The sequence below is a fragment of the Canis aureus genome, chromosome X (genome assembly GCF_053574225.1).
Source record: "Canis aureus isolate CA01 chromosome X, VMU_Caureus_v.1.0, whole genome shotgun sequence".
In the NCBI taxonomy this organism is placed as follows: Eukaryota; Metazoa; Chordata; class Mammalia; order Carnivora; family Canidae; genus Canis; species Canis aureus.
Window position 1 is genome coordinate 109,508,842 of NC_135649.1, and position 16,685 is coordinate 109,525,526.

At 44.9% G+C, this 16,685-nt stretch overlaps 1 protein-coding gene across 6 annotated transcripts in view; it reads left to right on the forward strand.

Annotated features, from left to right (window-relative positions):
* The window catches only part of PHKA2 (phosphorylase kinase regulatory subunit alpha 2), an 86,603-nt gene that overhangs the window by 32,116 nt on the left and 37,802 nt on the right, over nt 1–16,685 (forward strand). For all 6 annotated transcript variants that reach the window (XM_077889567.1, XM_077889570.1, XM_077889571.1 and 3 more), the window contains 9 exons: nt 557–639; nt 3,556–3,636; nt 4,752–4,850; nt 6,819–6,965; nt 8,491–8,544; nt 9,151–9,273; nt 12,514–12,609; nt 14,293–14,400; nt 16,241–16,319. In XM_077889567.1, the coding sequence (XP_077745693.1) occupies nt 557–639; nt 3,556–3,636; nt 4,752–4,850; nt 6,819–6,965; nt 8,491–8,544; nt 9,151–9,273; nt 12,514–12,609; nt 14,293–14,400; nt 16,241–16,319 (870 nt within the window). The remainder of the gene's footprint in view (nt 1–556; nt 640–3,555; nt 3,637–4,751; nt 4,851–6,818; nt 6,966–8,490; nt 8,545–9,150; nt 9,274–12,513; nt 12,610–14,292; nt 14,401–16,240; nt 16,320–16,685) is intronic.

Below are 16,685 nucleotides of genomic sequence, written 5' to 3' on the forward strand. Positions count from 1 at the left end.
AACTACCCCCATTGATGTAAGAGTTCGTATCTTACCATATTCCTACCAGCTTCAAAAATTCACACTTTATTTTATTTTTTTTAAAGATTTTATTTATTTATTCATGATAGAGAGACAGACAGACAGACAGAGGCAGAGACACAGGCAGAGGGAGAAGCAGGCTCCATGCAGGGAGCCCGATGTGGGACTCGATCCTGGGTCTCCAGAATCACGCCCTGGGCCTAAGGCAGTGCTAAACTGCTGAGCCACCCAGGCTGCCCCAAAATTCATACTTTAAAAGGCCCCACACCTCTTTCAGTCTTTTCTACCCATAGACACACCCTCCTTCCTTCCTTCCTTTCTCTTTCTGAGATTAGACATTATCTGTTTCAATTTACTTCAGACTTCATTTTTGATGCCCTAGTAAGAAAAATGAAAATGGGGGCGGGGGAAGAAAAATGAAAAAGGGGGTACAAGAATTTCTTTCCTACTGTGATATTTGTAATTTGTGATTGGCAGCACACACATTTCTCTTCACAACAGAACTCTAACTTCATTATCTGTTTCTCTTTACTAGGTTTACGTATCATTTTTACCCTTGATGAGGTGGCCTTCATACAGAATCTTGTTTTTTACATAGAAGCCGCATATAAAGTCGCTGTAAGTATCAACCCTGGTAGTTTTTCAGGTGTCTCAGGTAAGAAGAATAAAAATCATACAGTTCTTGGACAGCTAGACTGATCGGGGCCAATCAGGTTAGCCAGATTAGAGCTCTAAGATTGTCGTCTAGGCACACAATGTGCATGCATGTTTGTCCTGGGACCCACTTGGGGAGTTGATGTCTTTGGAATGCACCACATGCTGCTTGAATCCATTATGCTCATTTTATTTATTGATTGATTGTATATTTTTTATTGAAGTTTGATTTGCCAACATAAACTATAATACCCAGTGCTCATCCTGTCAAGTGCCCGTCAGTGCCCGTCACCCAGTCACCCCATCCCCTCACCCACCTCCCTTTCCACTACCCATTGTTCGTTTTCTTTTAAGATTTTATTTATTTATTTATTTATTTATTTATTTATTTATTTATTTATTTATTTATTTATGAGAGATACACACAGAGAGAGAGATAGAGAGAGGCAGAGACACAGGCAGAGGGAGAAGCAGGCTCCATGCAGGGAGCCCAATGTGGGACTCCATCCCGAGTTTCCAGGATCACACCCCGAGCTGAAGGTGGCGCTAAACCCCTGAGCCACCTGGGCTGCCCCCTTTGTTCGTTTTAAAAGAGACCCTAACCTGTCCTGTAGCAGGTCCTCAGCTGGCCTGAATCAGGGTGAAGGGCAGCAGCAGCAGCTTGTCAGTAGGAGCTGCAGTGCCATGGGCATCACTGCAGGTGGCCCATAGGCAGAGGGGCCAGAGCCGGATAGGTGCCCAGGCCAGGTGTGGGCAGGTGTAAACGTGTGTAAATATCTAATCTTAGAATCCCAGCAGACTTTTGTCTGATATGGAAAGTGGAGCCTCATCCACTTCTTAGAGAACAGAGAACCTGTGCAAAGCTAACTGTTAATTAAGGGCAGAAAAGAAAGAGGAGAGTTTGATTTAAAAAGAAAGAAAGAGGGATCCCTGGGTGGCTCAGCGGTTTGGCGCCTGCCCTTGGCCCAGGGCGTGATCCTGGAGTCCCACGATCGAGTCCCACGTCGGGCCCCTGCCTACTTCTCCCTCTGCCTGTGTCTCTGCCTCTCTCTCTCTCTCTCTTTCTCTGTATGTGTGTGTGTGTGTGTGTGTGTGTGTGTGTCATGAAGAAATAAAATCAGAAAGAAGAAAGAAAGAAAGAAAGAAAGAAAGAAAGAAAAGAAAAGAAAAGAAAAGAAAAGAAAGAAGTCACTATGGTCTTAAAGCAAGGGTCAGCAAACATTTTCTGTAAAGGGCCAGACAGTAAATATTTTCAGTTTTTCAGCCCCTGCAGTCCCTTTTGCTTCTAGGCAACTCTGCCCTTGTCGCAGAAAGGCATGACACGGGAGCATGTGAGCATGGCTATGTCCCAGATAGACCTTATTTACAAACATAGGTGGCAGACTAGGTTTGGTCCAAGGGCTACTTGGGTCTAAAGAGGTGATTCTCATCGAAGGGCAGTCTTCCCTTCCCAGGGAACATTTGGCAACGTCTGGAGACATTTTTGCTTGTCACCCTGGGGAGGGAGCTGCTGGCATCTAGCGCGTGATGGTAAAGGATTCTGCTGAACATCCCGCGGTGCACAGGACAGCCCCACAGCAAAGAGTGACCTGGCTCAAAATGCCAGGAGTACCGAGGTCTAAAAAAAACAGAGGAGTCTTTGTGGAAAGGGTGGGACTTTAGTTGGACCTTTGCAGGATGAGCAGACAGTGCGGCATAGCATGAGCAGTCCTGGGCAGGAATGGGCTCTGAGTGTGCGAGGGGTCCCTGGGGAGCAGGGGTGGGGTGCAGAGGGAAGGAGTAGACTTAGCCTGAAAATGGACTGTTGTAGAGTAACAGAAAACAAAGTTGGATTGTGGGCGTGCAGGGGGTGGAGGCATGATACCGGAGGTGTGGCTGGCCCAAGAGAGCTGATGTGTGCCACTGGGGAATAAGCACTTTGTCATTTTAGATTCTTGCACAAGGGAGCAAGCTGATGAGAGCGGTTTTTGAGGATGAGTCACTTGGCTCCAGGGTTGGAGTAAGAATGGGTTGGAATGTGGAAAGGCCCAGATGTGAAGAGCACTGAAGAAAGGAGTCCTGGGGCTCAGCTGGAGAGAGTCTAAAGCCACTTGGGTGGGCCTCAGTCTAAATTTGTACATTTTGGAATGTTCATCTTTGCAGATAAATAATAAACACTGATATTTTGGCACCGGTCCTGTTCTTGTTGGCTTGTAATTTTTCAGTGCTGCTCTGTAGCATTATTTCAAAACAGCATCCAGTGCTTGTCTTTCTTAAGAGAAGATATGAATTATACAAGTTAGGTATGCATGTATCACATTCTCTGTATGGATGGAGTGTTCTGAGCCAGTTCACATGAATCGGTTTTAAAAGACCAAGAGAGTTCACTATTCTGTGCCTCACTTTTGATTTTGGCCTCTGTTACTTACTCAGCATTTTCCTCCAAGAAGTGACACTAGGAATAGGTATTAAATTATTTTAAATGGTTTGGTTGGCTTCACCTGGTTATAATGCATTTGTTTAAGTTTCTTTATCTTAGAATATAATAGAAGTTCAAAAGGATTTGCTAAGTAGAAGGGGCAGCATTTCATTTGATTTGAAGATAAAAATTTTGTTCTCTACAAATCAAGAGTTTCTTACAAATTGATAACTTTTAGAAATAAGAAAATTGAGAGTGTTTTTGCATGCATTTTTGTTTCACTTGAGTTTTTACTTGCAAAATTCTGCACAGAGGTCAAGTGAAGTGAAATTGAGGACAAGAGCACAGCCAGAGTATGTAAAGCCATGAATTCGGCAACCTTTGAGAAGAGATACTCATGTTTCATTGTGCCATGGTAACATAAAGGGATTATTTTTCCATAGCACCTTCCCTGCTCTGCTCACTCCCATCTTCTTCTGCAGGATTATGGAATGTGGGAACGAGGAGACAAGACTAATCAGGGCATTCCAGAACTGAATGCGAGCTCTGTAGGAATGGCCAAGGTGACACTCTGGACCTGTTTGTTCTTCCTTCTTTGCATTTCTACTGCTTTGATTTGGTTGCCATCTTTAGGGGTTTGGGTTTAATCTGATTAGCATATTTTTCAAAAGTCAACTGCAAGTATGAAATTTGAGTGGCACATATACCCCAGCTGACTGAGATGATAGGTAAAGAATGTGGGTTTCCTACCCTGAAATGTGCCTATGCCAGAAATTCAGGGCCCTCCTTCCTCATCATCCATTATTATCACCCACAGGTCTCAGCTCTTGCTGTTGTCTAAGCATCTGGATGTGTGATGTCCAGTCTTCTTTTCTGGGTCATAAAGAAGGCTGAAGAATATGACTGCTTTGTAGGGCAGGGCTTACAAGTTCAAAAGTCTATGGAGTCAGGTCAGGCAAGTAACATAATAAACAAGTGAAACTGGCCAGATAGAAAAATACTGAGGGGTCCTGGGGACACTGGGAACTTTCTCTAAAGGTATTCCCGTTTAAAATCATTTTTTAAATTTCTTCAGGCCACCTGTGTTTCTTCAGAGCACCTGTGTTCTGTGGGGCAGATTCTGTCTGCCAGCCACCAGTTTACAGCTCTCACCCTAGACATTTAACATGCCTCCCTCATGCTCAAGATGAAAGTATATACTTGGAGAGAATAAAGACTCTAGAACTAGAATTTTCAAAGCAACAAGAAATATGTTCTTTAAGGTCAACTGACCAAAAACATACTTCATATTAAAAGAAATAACTTTCTGAAGTGGCAGACATGCTAATGTTAGAATTGACACAAATAGGTGAAAGAAAAGCTGTCTGTGAATTTAGCGCTCTCTCCCAATGTTAGGAACTCATCAATATTTCATTTTATGGTCAAATAATAACCTCATTTGGGGAAATGTTTGTCTGTTTTTCTTGTTTCTGCAAAGAGCAGCAATATATAGGAAAAGCGTGATTCCACTGAAAATAAGGATAGGATATGTCTACAGGATATGTTAGCTGAATTTTAGAGATGTGTTTCATAACCTTTGGGAAAACATGCATGCTAGATTGCTTAATGAGAAAGGAGTACCGGATATGGGAGTGTATCTTTACTAGAGAGAAAAAGTGATTCATACCTGTGCTTGCAGGCAGCCCTTGAGGCAATTGATGAGCTGGACCTCTTCGGAGCCCATGGAGGACGCAAGTCAGTGATCCACGTCCTGCCTGATGATGTCGAACACTGTCAGGTAACAGCTCCAGCCTCTCACGGTCCAGACAGGAGGGAACAGGACTGATGGAGTAGAAGACCTGGGCTCCAGGTCACATTCCCCACCTTTTCTTCTTTCTTTCTTTCTTTTTTTTTTTTTAAGATTTTAATTTTAAGTAATCTCTACATCCAACATGGGGCTCAAACTCACAACCCTGAGATCAAGAGCTGCATGCTTTACCGACTGAGCCAGCCAAGTGCCCCACACTCCTCACCTTTCTAGCTTGGTGGTACTTGGCTTCTTTGAGCTTCAGTTTCCTCATCCGTAAAATGGGCATACTGGCACCTTCCCCTCCTGTCATGCAGAGTGGTCGTAAGGATCAGAGTTCGTCAGAGCACTCTATAAGCTGAAAAGTGCTATGTAAACGTACAACATGATGGCAAGTCATAGCAACCTTGTTTTCCTGGAGGCAAAATCTTGTTTGGTTTTTGAGCATATAGGTGGTTTTCTCTTGAGTTTCTTTCATGATGCCACCAAATTGAATACTAGCAAGCAGTAGTTCACTCGAGGAGGGGAAGGGATGGGTAGGATGGATGGTGGAGGAGAGATGACGTGGGACAAATGACAAATTAGTAGAACCTACATGAAATAGAGGGCCGAGAAAGGAGTGATTTGTTGCAGATTAGGGGACTCCATTAAGCAGACAGTGGCTCACCCATTGCTGGTTAGTCAGTAAACTCTTACTTAGTGAGGGTCCACTGTCTGCCACATACTGTGCCAGGGTTGTGAGGGTGGTAAGAGCCATGTAAACTTGTTAGCAGAGAGCTTCTGGAGGGAGTGCCTGTTTCCAGGCAGAGAGCCTGAGGGAGATCAGCTAGTTAAAGAACTGGCCTTCGGGGTCAGTTCGCTTGAGAAAATGAAGCTTTATTCTGAAGCTGAAGGGCTGAAGGGCTGAAGGGCTCCCCCATCTTTACCTCCTTTCCCCGCATTAAATAGTCCCTAATGGAGAATCTGCTCTTTCTTGGGCTACAGTTGAATAGAGTCAAGCTGATTTGCATCTTACTAATGCGTAGTCCCTAGTGGAAACCATGTGAGCTCTGCTGCCAGCTGGGCCTGGCTTAGAATCCTCATTCTGTCACACAAGTCTGTGTCTGAGTCTCAGCCCTCATATGTGAACTAGACATAGTACCCAAATTCCTTCTTTATAAAACGGAAAAAAACATTTTTTAACATGACCAAATGGGATTTATTCTAGGAATACAAAATTGGTGTAACACCTGAAAATCAATTAACGTAGTACACCATGTTTATATGAAATTTACTCTGCTTGTGTTTGCAGGGCTCTAACCCCGTGTCTGCACAGATCCCAGTGTCTGCTCCCTTCCCTTCCCAGACTTAGCATTTCACCTTCCTTTAGTTTGCAGTGCCTAATCCTACTACCTTATAACTGAGGCCATATTATAGTGCCACTGAGTAACCCTAGTTCTAGGACTGCAGTGATTCTCCTTATTTACCATTTTGCCTGAGTGTTCGTGTGGTCTCTTGGATTTGACTCCTATACACGGGTTCTGGATCACCTAGTCACATTCCACAGGAACCAGACATTTCTCCACGCTAGCCCCATATAGGTATTCTTCTCTGTCTTTATCTTCACATCCAGGACACCCCGGCCTGCTGACATAGTAGTCCTTAGTTCCTCCCTTGCATGTCTGAAAGACACAGCAAAGTCAACAGAAGGCACCCAGGGGAGGGAGACCAGCAGCTCTCAGCATAGGCTCCAGGCAGTACTGTGCTCTCCCCAGCCCTCCCCTCTCCCACAAGGAATGGGAGTCTTTGGCTGACCAGGCGAGGTCCCCCAGCAGGGGCTGTAGTGGTAGGAGAAAGCTCAACTCAAAATCGGCAAACTCATTCAAATGTTCCTTTGGGCTGAGGTCATGGTCTCTAGATACCATGCAACTAACTATTCACACTTCCCAGGTTCAAGCCACCTCTTTGTTTTTCATTCAGTCTATTCTGTTCTCCATGCTGCCAAGAGCATCAACGTCTAAGGAGATTGACGCTGGACTTCTTTCCATTATCTCTTTCCCGGCCTTTGCAGTGGAAGATGTGAACCTCGTGAATTTGACCAAAAATGAAATTATTTCCAAGCTCCAGGTAAGCGTTCATCATGCTGGTGTCCTTTTGCCCTGTGTTAAGTGCCCCTTTCATGATGGTGTGGAGCAGCTCACCCAGGCCTTCATTCACCATGAGGTCAGTGGCTTGGTTTATTTAAGTGGATTGAGAGTGCAGTATCCACAGCCTAGTGTACAGGGGAGAAGATAGTCTCAGAGTGATCCAGTGCCGTAGTTCTTATTCCTGATAGCAGAGCTTGAACTCAAGCCAGCACCTCTAATCCCAATTTGTTCCCCTTCTATACTTCTAAAGCAGAGCTTCTTAACCTTTTAGAGATCACAGGCTTCTTTGAGAATCTCTTAAAAGCTATAAAGTCCCCACTAGAAAAAAATGCACATGTCCCAATATCCTCCAACTTTATACACAATTTCCGGGGACTTGGCAATCCAAAAGTTAAATCAAGCTTAGGAAAACCCCTGCTCTGAGGTGAAATGCAGGAACTGTGACACAATATGCCAAACTGAGAATGTTATTAAATAGCCCAGGCAACTGAATTTCTCAATAAAATGATCAAGAATGTAAATTTCCTTTAAAAAAATAAATAAGTTTCTTAAAGCCAAAAATCTTCATGGTGACGATCCTACTTAGATTCTGTAAAAAATGCTTTTAGCCCTTGGATACAAAAGAATTGAAGAGTCTCCAGCCATATCCCCAAAGAAGCTGTCTCACGGTTTAGTGGAGAAAAAGAAAGCTGTTTTAGGTTGTCCCAGTAGCCAGGGAGTCAGTGCAGGGAATGAAGTGTTTAAAGGGGAGTGGGTTCTAGGCTGGGCCTCCCCATGACTCCCAGAACACTGTGGGGCTGGCTGCTAGGGGCACGCTTGCCTCTGCAGCCAGCGTTAAAGGAGCCCCCGTGCGCTTAAGAAACTGGGGAATGGACACCCAACACTGCGATCCAGGGACTAGGGAGGTAGATCAAGAGCTCAGTGCCACTGCCCTTCTTTATGAACACCCAGGAAGCTGGAGAGGAACCCTGGAGCCTGCAGCAGGAAAGCCAGCAGCAAGAGCCCTGGGCCGGAAGAAGCCCCACCCATCCCCACCTGCCTCTGTCCCCACCCCCATACTTCTTTGTATCCAGAGCCTACTTGTGAGGAGTCTCCAATGTCCTTTAGGCTCTCCAATCTTTCAAGTAGAAGTAGCCCAATCAAGTACTTCAAGTAGAAGTATCTGCCTTGGTGGCTTCTCCACGCAGTGAGGATCCCTCTGCATCTTTGTGTGATACAGCCAATGAGAAGGAAGGGCTAGTCATTCTGTAAACTCTTAGTAATTACTCTCCCAGCCCTGGTACTCTAACGGAAAGTTTTGACTTTCCCTTCTCGGCACTGATCAAACCTGAATTTACTTGGCTTATTGCTTAAAGATAAGTTTTTGCATTGATAACAAAGAGTACTTGGTACACATTTCGTTACTGAAAGATTCATGGGAAGGGGGTGCAGGGCCAACATGAATCACAATAAAAAGACAAATTCTTCTCTTTCATCAATTGCACTTTTTTCTTTATCATCTTTAGGGACGTTATGGATGCTGTCGCTTCCTTCGAGATGGCTATAAAACCCCAAGAGAGGTTGTATTTAAATATTGTTTCTTATGATTCCGTAACTGCTTCATATTTAAATCACCACTGTGGTGTTCTCCCTTTCTTGATTATAAAATTACATGTTAGAATATTGGAAAGGGCAGTCTTAATTTTGGAGACAGCAAGGCTGGAGTTAGGCAGTAGAATAATATAATCTTCAGGAGGACAGCAGGCTGGTGGTTTAAAACCAGCCTGTAGACAAGGACAAACAGTTCTGTGGCTCACATGGTGTTTTAAAGAGGAACTGTGGCCTCCTTCTTGAGTTTCTTTGCCACAGTGACTGATATAGTAATTTAAATAAAACAGATAGTCTGCTGAGCACTGTTATAGGCAAATTGCTATTTATTTGTTCATGATATAGGAAGCTTAGTATAATAAACCACCAAGGAGTCTTGTGTACATTTCTGATTGACTTCTCTGAGATTTTACCACGGAAAACTACCAGAAATAGCATCTCCCCATTATAGCCGACTCCTAATCCTAGCAGCCACAGAGCTGTATTGAATCAGAAAGTGAATGAAACCCACTGAGGTACGGTGGTATTATATATGTAATCTGACATCACCTTTCAGAAGGTTTCCTGTTTGATTCCAGGACCCAAACCGATTGCATTATGATCCTGCTGAGCTCAAGCTCTTTGAAAACATTGAATGCGAATGGCCTGTGTTCTGGACGTATTTCATAATAGATGGAGTCTTCACTGGTGACGCTGTTCAGGTAAGAATGTGCTGGGTGCTGTGCTGATAATCAGCATTTTCATTCCATCGGTATGCTGAGTGTTATTAGAACGTAAGGTTACCTAAGAATTTAGGGCACTGTTTCAGTTATCTGTTGCTGCTTAACAAGCTTTCCTAAAATGTAGCAAATTAAAGTAACAAATATGTTATTTGTTCATGATTCTACAATTTGGGAAGGGCTCAACAGGGACAGGTTGTCTGTTTCACTTGGTGTCAGCTGGTTCACTGGGGCTGGAGGATCTACTTCTGAGGTGACCTCACTCACCTGGCTGGCAGCTTGATGCTGGCTGTTGGCTGGGAGCTGGGCTGGGCTCCTGACCCAGGCCTCACTTCTCCTCCATGTGGCTATCTTGGGCTTCTCACAGAATTGTAGTCTCTGACCAGTTAGGCTTTTTACAGGGTGGCCGTCTTACCCCGAAATGCAAAAGCAAAAGCAGCCGAGCTTTCTTAAGGCCTAGGCCAGAACTGGCAATGTCCCTCCTGTTGCATTCTGTTGTTTAAAGGGTCATGCCACATTCGAGGGGAGGGGACTGCACAAAGGCATGAGTACTGAGAAGTGAGGTTCATTGGGAACCACAGTCGACCACAAATAGGTTTATTTGTTCTGTTGTTTTTGTTTTTGTTTTTGTTTTTGTTTTTGTTTCAGACCAGCTAGCCTAAGCTTTTGCTGGCTTCAGCTCTAGTATAAGGGCATTCTCAGTTAACATCTTATTTAACGTAACAGCATTTTAATGGGTGTCCCAGCCTTCAGCCTCACTCCCTGCTGTTTCTCTATACTGTTGCCAGGGGCATCTTATTAAAAGACGAATTAGATTATGCTACTGCCTTACTTAAAAGCTTTGAAAGGCTCCTGCCTGCCTTGGGATGGAAGTACAAGCTCTTCTGTTTCACAGGGTCCCATAAAATCTGGCCCGATTTCTTATTGCTTCCTTAGTTCCTTGAGCTCTGTGATGTGAGTGCCCTGAAACCATATCAGTCCTTTGAACACGCCATGCTGTCTCCCTTGTTCTCAAGTGCCCAAGCCCTGCTTCTGACCCTCAGCTGCCTCTTTCTCCTTCACTTGATTCACTGTAAATGTCTCTTTTTTCAGAAGGCCTTCTCTGACCCTAACCACTGGATCGATGCCCCTTTTATACGTCCCACAGTGCTTACCACAATATGGCACCTATAGCTGTATTTAATCTCCTGCTTACCTGTCAGAGCACCCTGGTAGAGGTGGTCTCCATCCAGTTCATCCATATATTCCCTGTGCCTAGTACATAGTAAGTTCCCAGTAAAAATTTGTTCATGCAACATTCATTGTTCAAGACAGATTTCTTTAGCATTTGCCACTGTGCATACTTTGGTAAGTGGAACAGATCTATCCTCCTGAAGCTCATGTGAATGACTGACATAATCAAATGCTTCACTGTTTTCTTAACCTGTTCAGACCACATGTACTGGGGTGGGATGAGCAATCCAAGATTTATTTTGGTTTTGAAAGCTGGCTCTGCTCAGAAATTCTAAGTGGTTTCAGAAGTGGCTGTAGGGGCCAAGGGCAGGCTGTCCCAAGATGGGCCACTTTGGCATGAACATTGTTTTGAGTTAAAAGTAATTAAAACCAAAAAAAAAAAAAAAAAGTAATTAAAACCCAGGGAGGCCTGCGTGGCTCAGTGGTTGAGCATCTGCTTTTGACTCAGGTCATGATCCCGGAGTCCTGGGATCAAGTCCCTCGTCAGGCTGTCTGCAGGGAGCCTGCTTCTCCCTCTGCTTATGTCTCTGCCTCTATCTCCGTGTCTCTCATGAATAAATAAATAAAATCTTTTTTTTAAAAAAAAATCTTTTTTAAAAAACGTGATCAAAACCCAGCAGATTCAGGAAAAGCTCTTTACATCCCCCTCAACTACTTGTCTCTACTAGCAAGAAAGCTGCTGACACAGATTCCTCTTTATTTAAGAAAGTTATGTGTATCACAGGGCCACCTTTGTTTTCCAAAACATCTCCTCTCACCTTCTTGCAAATGATCTTCCTTCCCTTGTGTCCTCACACCACCACCCCTCTCCTGAGCTCAAGTAAGCCTCATGGTGCTTCACTATCTTTGGAATATCCCATCTGTGTCTTTGTGGATTTTCTGTACATATGTAACTAAATTTGATTTTCTCCTGTTCATCTGTCTCATGTCAATTTGATTCTTAGTGCCCCTGGAAGGGCAGAGAAAATTCTTCCTCCCCAACATGGTAGTAAGCTCGAAATGTTAATATTCCCCCATTGTTGATTCTTACTGTTATACTTTAGCAATGATCTTGGGTATTATGTTTTCTGTCTCTTTATTCTAGAACTGAAAGTTCTCAAAGGGATTGAGTTAGAATTTGAGTTATGATGAAACTTGACAATTATGAGAAACAAAAAAGCTGAGAAGACAAGAATGTGTTTAGGACCTTATTTTCTAGGTCTCACAGAATTTGCTGCTCTTATGCCTATTCTGTCTCTTTTCCACTTGCTGTCCAATGACATTTAAAAAACAATGCACCCCTGCAGATTTTGCTGTCCACAAATTTCATAAGAGAAGGAACCGAGATCTAGAAGGCCTTTGACTAGGCTTTCCAAAGATGAAATATGTTAAAACAGCTGGGTGGCTGGTAAAGGGCTTTCACCCTTTAGTCTGTTTCCTTTTCATACACAGAGGTTTTTTTTTTTTTTAAATCACTGCCTTTTTCCTTGAATGGAAATGTTTACATCCACAGCTTTTATCATATCAAGTAGTGCATCATAAGAATCCTGGTACATGGTTCATAGTACGTACACTTCCTTTCCCTCACAGCGGGTTCCCTTCGCGAACATTTCCTGAGCAATAAATGCTTGATCAAGGGCCTTTTAAGTGGAAAACTAGTGGTAGGTAGAAGTGGGATGCCCTCCTTAAGGTCTGGCCTCCACTCCAAGAAGCTTATGTAGTCTAGCTGGTGAGACAGAATTTACATATGTGAGAAGCTAAGAGTGAAATATTGAAGTCGTGAGTTAAAGACCACACAGAAAAGGCCAGTGCATTCCCCTCCTTCTAACCTTTGCTGTCAGCAGGAGTCCCAGTCCCTCCTATACTCCCTACATGGAGGGCATTTGTGCATTTCTTGACCTGTGTCCTACTACTAATCTGTTGCCAAGAGAGGTGTTTTTCTGTGATGTACCTCCCATGACAGTATTAATGACGCCTCTCTCCTGCTGTGGGGTTGGGGCCATTCTCCAGGTCCAAGAATACCGAGAGGCCCTAGAGGGAATAGTAATCAGAGGCAAGAACGGGATCCACCTGGTGCCAGAACTGTACGCCATCCCGCCTAACAAGGTAACCAAGCCCTGCTTCTCTGGAATGAAGTGAGCTCATGCTTGGCCTTTTCGTATTTTGCACTCCCCTTTCAGACCTAACACTTTTTGTCCAGAAGTGGTTTCTAAAACACCAAGCTGGGTCCAGGGCACTCAGGGTTTGCAGTGCCAGCTCTGCCTCTGGGAGACTGCAGGCTAGTGGGGGGTGGAGGAGCTGGTCTGGGGGATGGAGGGTACACACACGGGTGGCACAGCAAAGGCCTTGTGTGTTAGAGGACCTGCAAGCACATAAGAAGGACTGGGACAGAGACAAGGAGACAGACCCCAATGCCTGCACAGGGAGGCAGGAGCTGGCACATGGGTCCGGGGAGGCTAGAGTCAAGCTGTCTCTTGATCCAGACACTTTGTCTGCCTTCTGTTCTTTGCATCAACTATTTCTCATTCTAGGTCTTCATGGTTTCTCTTAACACTACTTACATTTCCAATAGCCCTAACGTATAATCTGATTGTGAAAGCAGTCCCATACACTACAAAACATCCACGATTCTGTAGAAAAAAGAAAGTATTTCTCTCTCCTCTTACTACCCAAAGATAACCAAGCTTACTCAAAGATAACTCTGACATTTTAGAGATTCTCCTGCCACACTGTTAACCTATTTGATAATTTGATTACTGACATGTGTAATTCTGTTCAGTTTATGAGTTGAAGGTTTTCTTAATGTTTACTACTGCAGCAAGTTTTAACGATCTGTTAATAGCATCACTGATAAATCCACAAGCAGGGTATGACTCCCTCATGGTGTGATTTTCCCTTTTGGAGAAGAATTTCAATTGCTTTGTTTTCCAAAGGGAAAAAGTGGTCACTAACATTACCCCAGACCAACATTGTAATGACAAAGAACCCAAAGGTCAGGGGCACCTGGCCAGCTGAGTCAGTAGAGTACGTGACTCTTGATCTCAGGGTCATGAGCTTGAGCCCCATGAATGGGGGGTAGAGTTAACTTAAAAAAAAAAAATCCAAAGGTCAGCATGGAGTTTACAACAGAGAAAATTGCAGACTAACTTTTACAATGTGTAGCTAGCACTGTCCATCCAAAAAAGAACTGTAGCTTATTTTGATGAGTCAAAAGCCCCCAGTGGACCCAGCTTATTGAGTCCTTGATGGAAGATCAGTGATCTGCTAGTACAGCACTGTTTTCCTCAATAAATAGTGCCACCTTCTGGTAATTTCCTAGCATAGGCACACAATTTATGAGCCCCTGGGGAGAACAAGACTGGAGAAAGATGACTTAGCAGCAGGTAATGCACTGCTGTGGCTCTAGGGTGATGCTTTAGATCATTGTACCCATAATACAGACGAGGGTAAGCAGGAGCTATGAAACTTCCTGTTGCCCAGGGCTGTGCTCAAAGAAGGCAGGCCAGACTTCACGTGCCTGTGTCTGCCCTCTGCCGTCAGTGTGCCTATGGGAAGAGCGCTGGCCTGGAGCCACCCCTGAATCTGAGTTCCACTTCTGCTGCATTTAGCACGAGGCCCCCACACCAAGGCCTTGGCTCTTGGGCCACCCTGTCGCAGCTCTTGTACAGAATTGGCCTGGAGAATCGAATGAGTGGCATTTTGTAAATCCTCAGTGCACTCCCCAGTATGCGGTAACATTGGCCTTTTTATCCTCTGACATTCTGACTTGGGTGTCTTTCTTTTTGCCAGGTTGATGAAGAATATAAGAACCCCCACACAGTGGACAGAGTTCCTCTGGGGAAGCTGCCTCATCTGTGGGGCCAGTCCCTATACATCCTCAGCTCGCTGTTGGCAGAGGTAGGGGACTTGGGGACTTCACAGACTGGAAACCATCTGATCTGAGGTGTAGGGGACCCCAGAAGAGCATAGGGGCTCTCTGCCCCGTGTGGCTGTGAATGTCTTTGGCATCTCATAGTTTTAAAGTCGCCTGGACTGAGTCTGCTCTGAGGCTTGCCATCTGGGCTTGTGTGTCCATATTTACACTGGCCCACTTCAGAGTCAGCTACATGTCAAGCACTCCTATCACCTGCCCTGCCCCGACCCCCACCCCCATATTCCTGGTCTATGGTTAGAACTAGGTTGAGTTGATGGTCAGTAAGAGACTAGAAGCTTCCCAGTTGGGATCAGCACACATGTGAATGATAGAGGTTTGTGGAAGCTACTAAGTCAGCTTCCAGCCACCCCTGGCACAGTCCTGGCTGCAGGAAGCAGAGTGACTCTACAGTGCTCTCTACAGGAAGGGGCAGGGGCTGGCTTTTCTCCAGTGAATTTTGTGTCAGGTGTTCCCTTAGCCCATAACACCCTTACAGAGAAGGTCTACTATCTCTGACTCATTTCTTCCTGTTAAACATGTTCTTGCCCCCAGGCTTAAGTTTTCAAAATGCAAATGCTTTTGTGCCAGCTAAAAATGAATCTCGACCTCCCCGGTGGGGAGTGGAGGGAGTGATGGTGTAGATGATTTATGGCTGACGTTATCAGATGCGTTCATCTGTCCTCACAGGCTCCTGCCCAGCTGACTGCTCTGGGCCCCTGGGAAGAGGTGTGGATGAAAGAGTCTAGGAGAAGAGCTGGGAGCTCCAGCCTGTTATAGGCTGGCCCAGTCCTGTGTTTCCTCCCAAACTCTAGAAAAGGGTAGGGGAGAGGTTTGAGTAGTAGGTCCAGTCCAATACCACTTGGGTTGCCTGTGTATAAAGGAAGACAGAAAGTAAAGCTGTCACCGTGGAAGTGGGCATTAGGAGCTTCTGGGGCTGAAGTGGATTGGTGGTTTCCTGGCTGTGATTGCCTCCTCGATTTCATGGTCATGTCCTTGGGGGTGGGGACTGTCTCCTACCTCTGTCCTTCTTAGTAGGGAATACCACGTCTATCTCTTGGAAAGCTGGCTCTGCCTTTGACTAGCAACCTGACCTCGTGAGCCAGCCTCAGTTTCCTCTTCTGTAAAGTAAAGAGGTTGGGCTTGATCATTTCTACTATACTTGCCAGCTCTGATCTCTGGGTCTGTGAGAGGAGGAACAAACAGCTCTGCTTCATTGCCTCTTCAATGGAAAGGCCTTCATGTAAGCCCAGCATTAGGTCAGATTCCTCCTCAGAACTCCCAGAGCACCTTGAGACCCTCCTGAAGACTCGGTCATTTATAGAAGATGTGAGGAGAGCCATATTGAAACAGCACTCTGTGCAAGCATGGAGGGGAGCTTTGTGTTTCAGGACAGTCAGCCCAGGACCAAGTCCCTTCTCTGCCACCTAGCTTAAGTGCATTACCTCGATCGCCCCACCCATAAAATGCTAGTCCTGGTGCCTCCCCATCAGGAGGCCTGAACATGACTGTGAGTGTATAGGGGCTTAGCCCGGGACTGGCGTGGAGTGAGGGCTCATGAGGTTTGAGTCACTGCTGTTCTTTCCAGTCGCCAAGATGGTGGCACGTTTGGCTAGTCCTGGAGAGCAAGGTGCCAGAGCACAATATGTTTATCAGTGGCTATCTAATGGTGTACTGTGTTTCAGAGAAGATAAGCAGTTCATTTGAAAAACATAAAAGAGTTAAAATACTGAATATTTTGAGCCCCCAGATATTTCATTTGCCCAGTTGGGTTTAAGGTGAGATTTCATTCAGTATTTTACAGTGTCACTATTCCTCTTTTCCTAGGGATTCCTCGCCACTGGGGAAATAGACCCCTTAAACAGAAGATTTTCCACTTCCGTCAAACCCGATGTTGTAGTACAAGGTTTGTGAGCATGTTTACTATTCATATTTAACTGGGTAAAGTCAATGTTTTTTGGGGTTTTTTTTAAGATTTTATTTACTCATGAGAGACACAGAGAGAGAGGCAGAGACACAGGTAGAGGGAGAAGCAGGCTCCCTGCGGGGAGCCCGATGCGGGACTAGATCCCAGGACCCTGGGATCACGACTTAAGCCAAAGGCAAACGCTCAGCCACTGAGCCACCCAGGTGCCCTGCAATGTTATTTTTAATGCAAAAGATTCCCTAGTTTCCTATTCTACTTTTTAAAAAGTACACCAGTGTGCTTCAGTGTGTATGGGCTCTGCAACATCCCTTCTATAACTCACTAGCTCCCAAAGGCAACAGTATT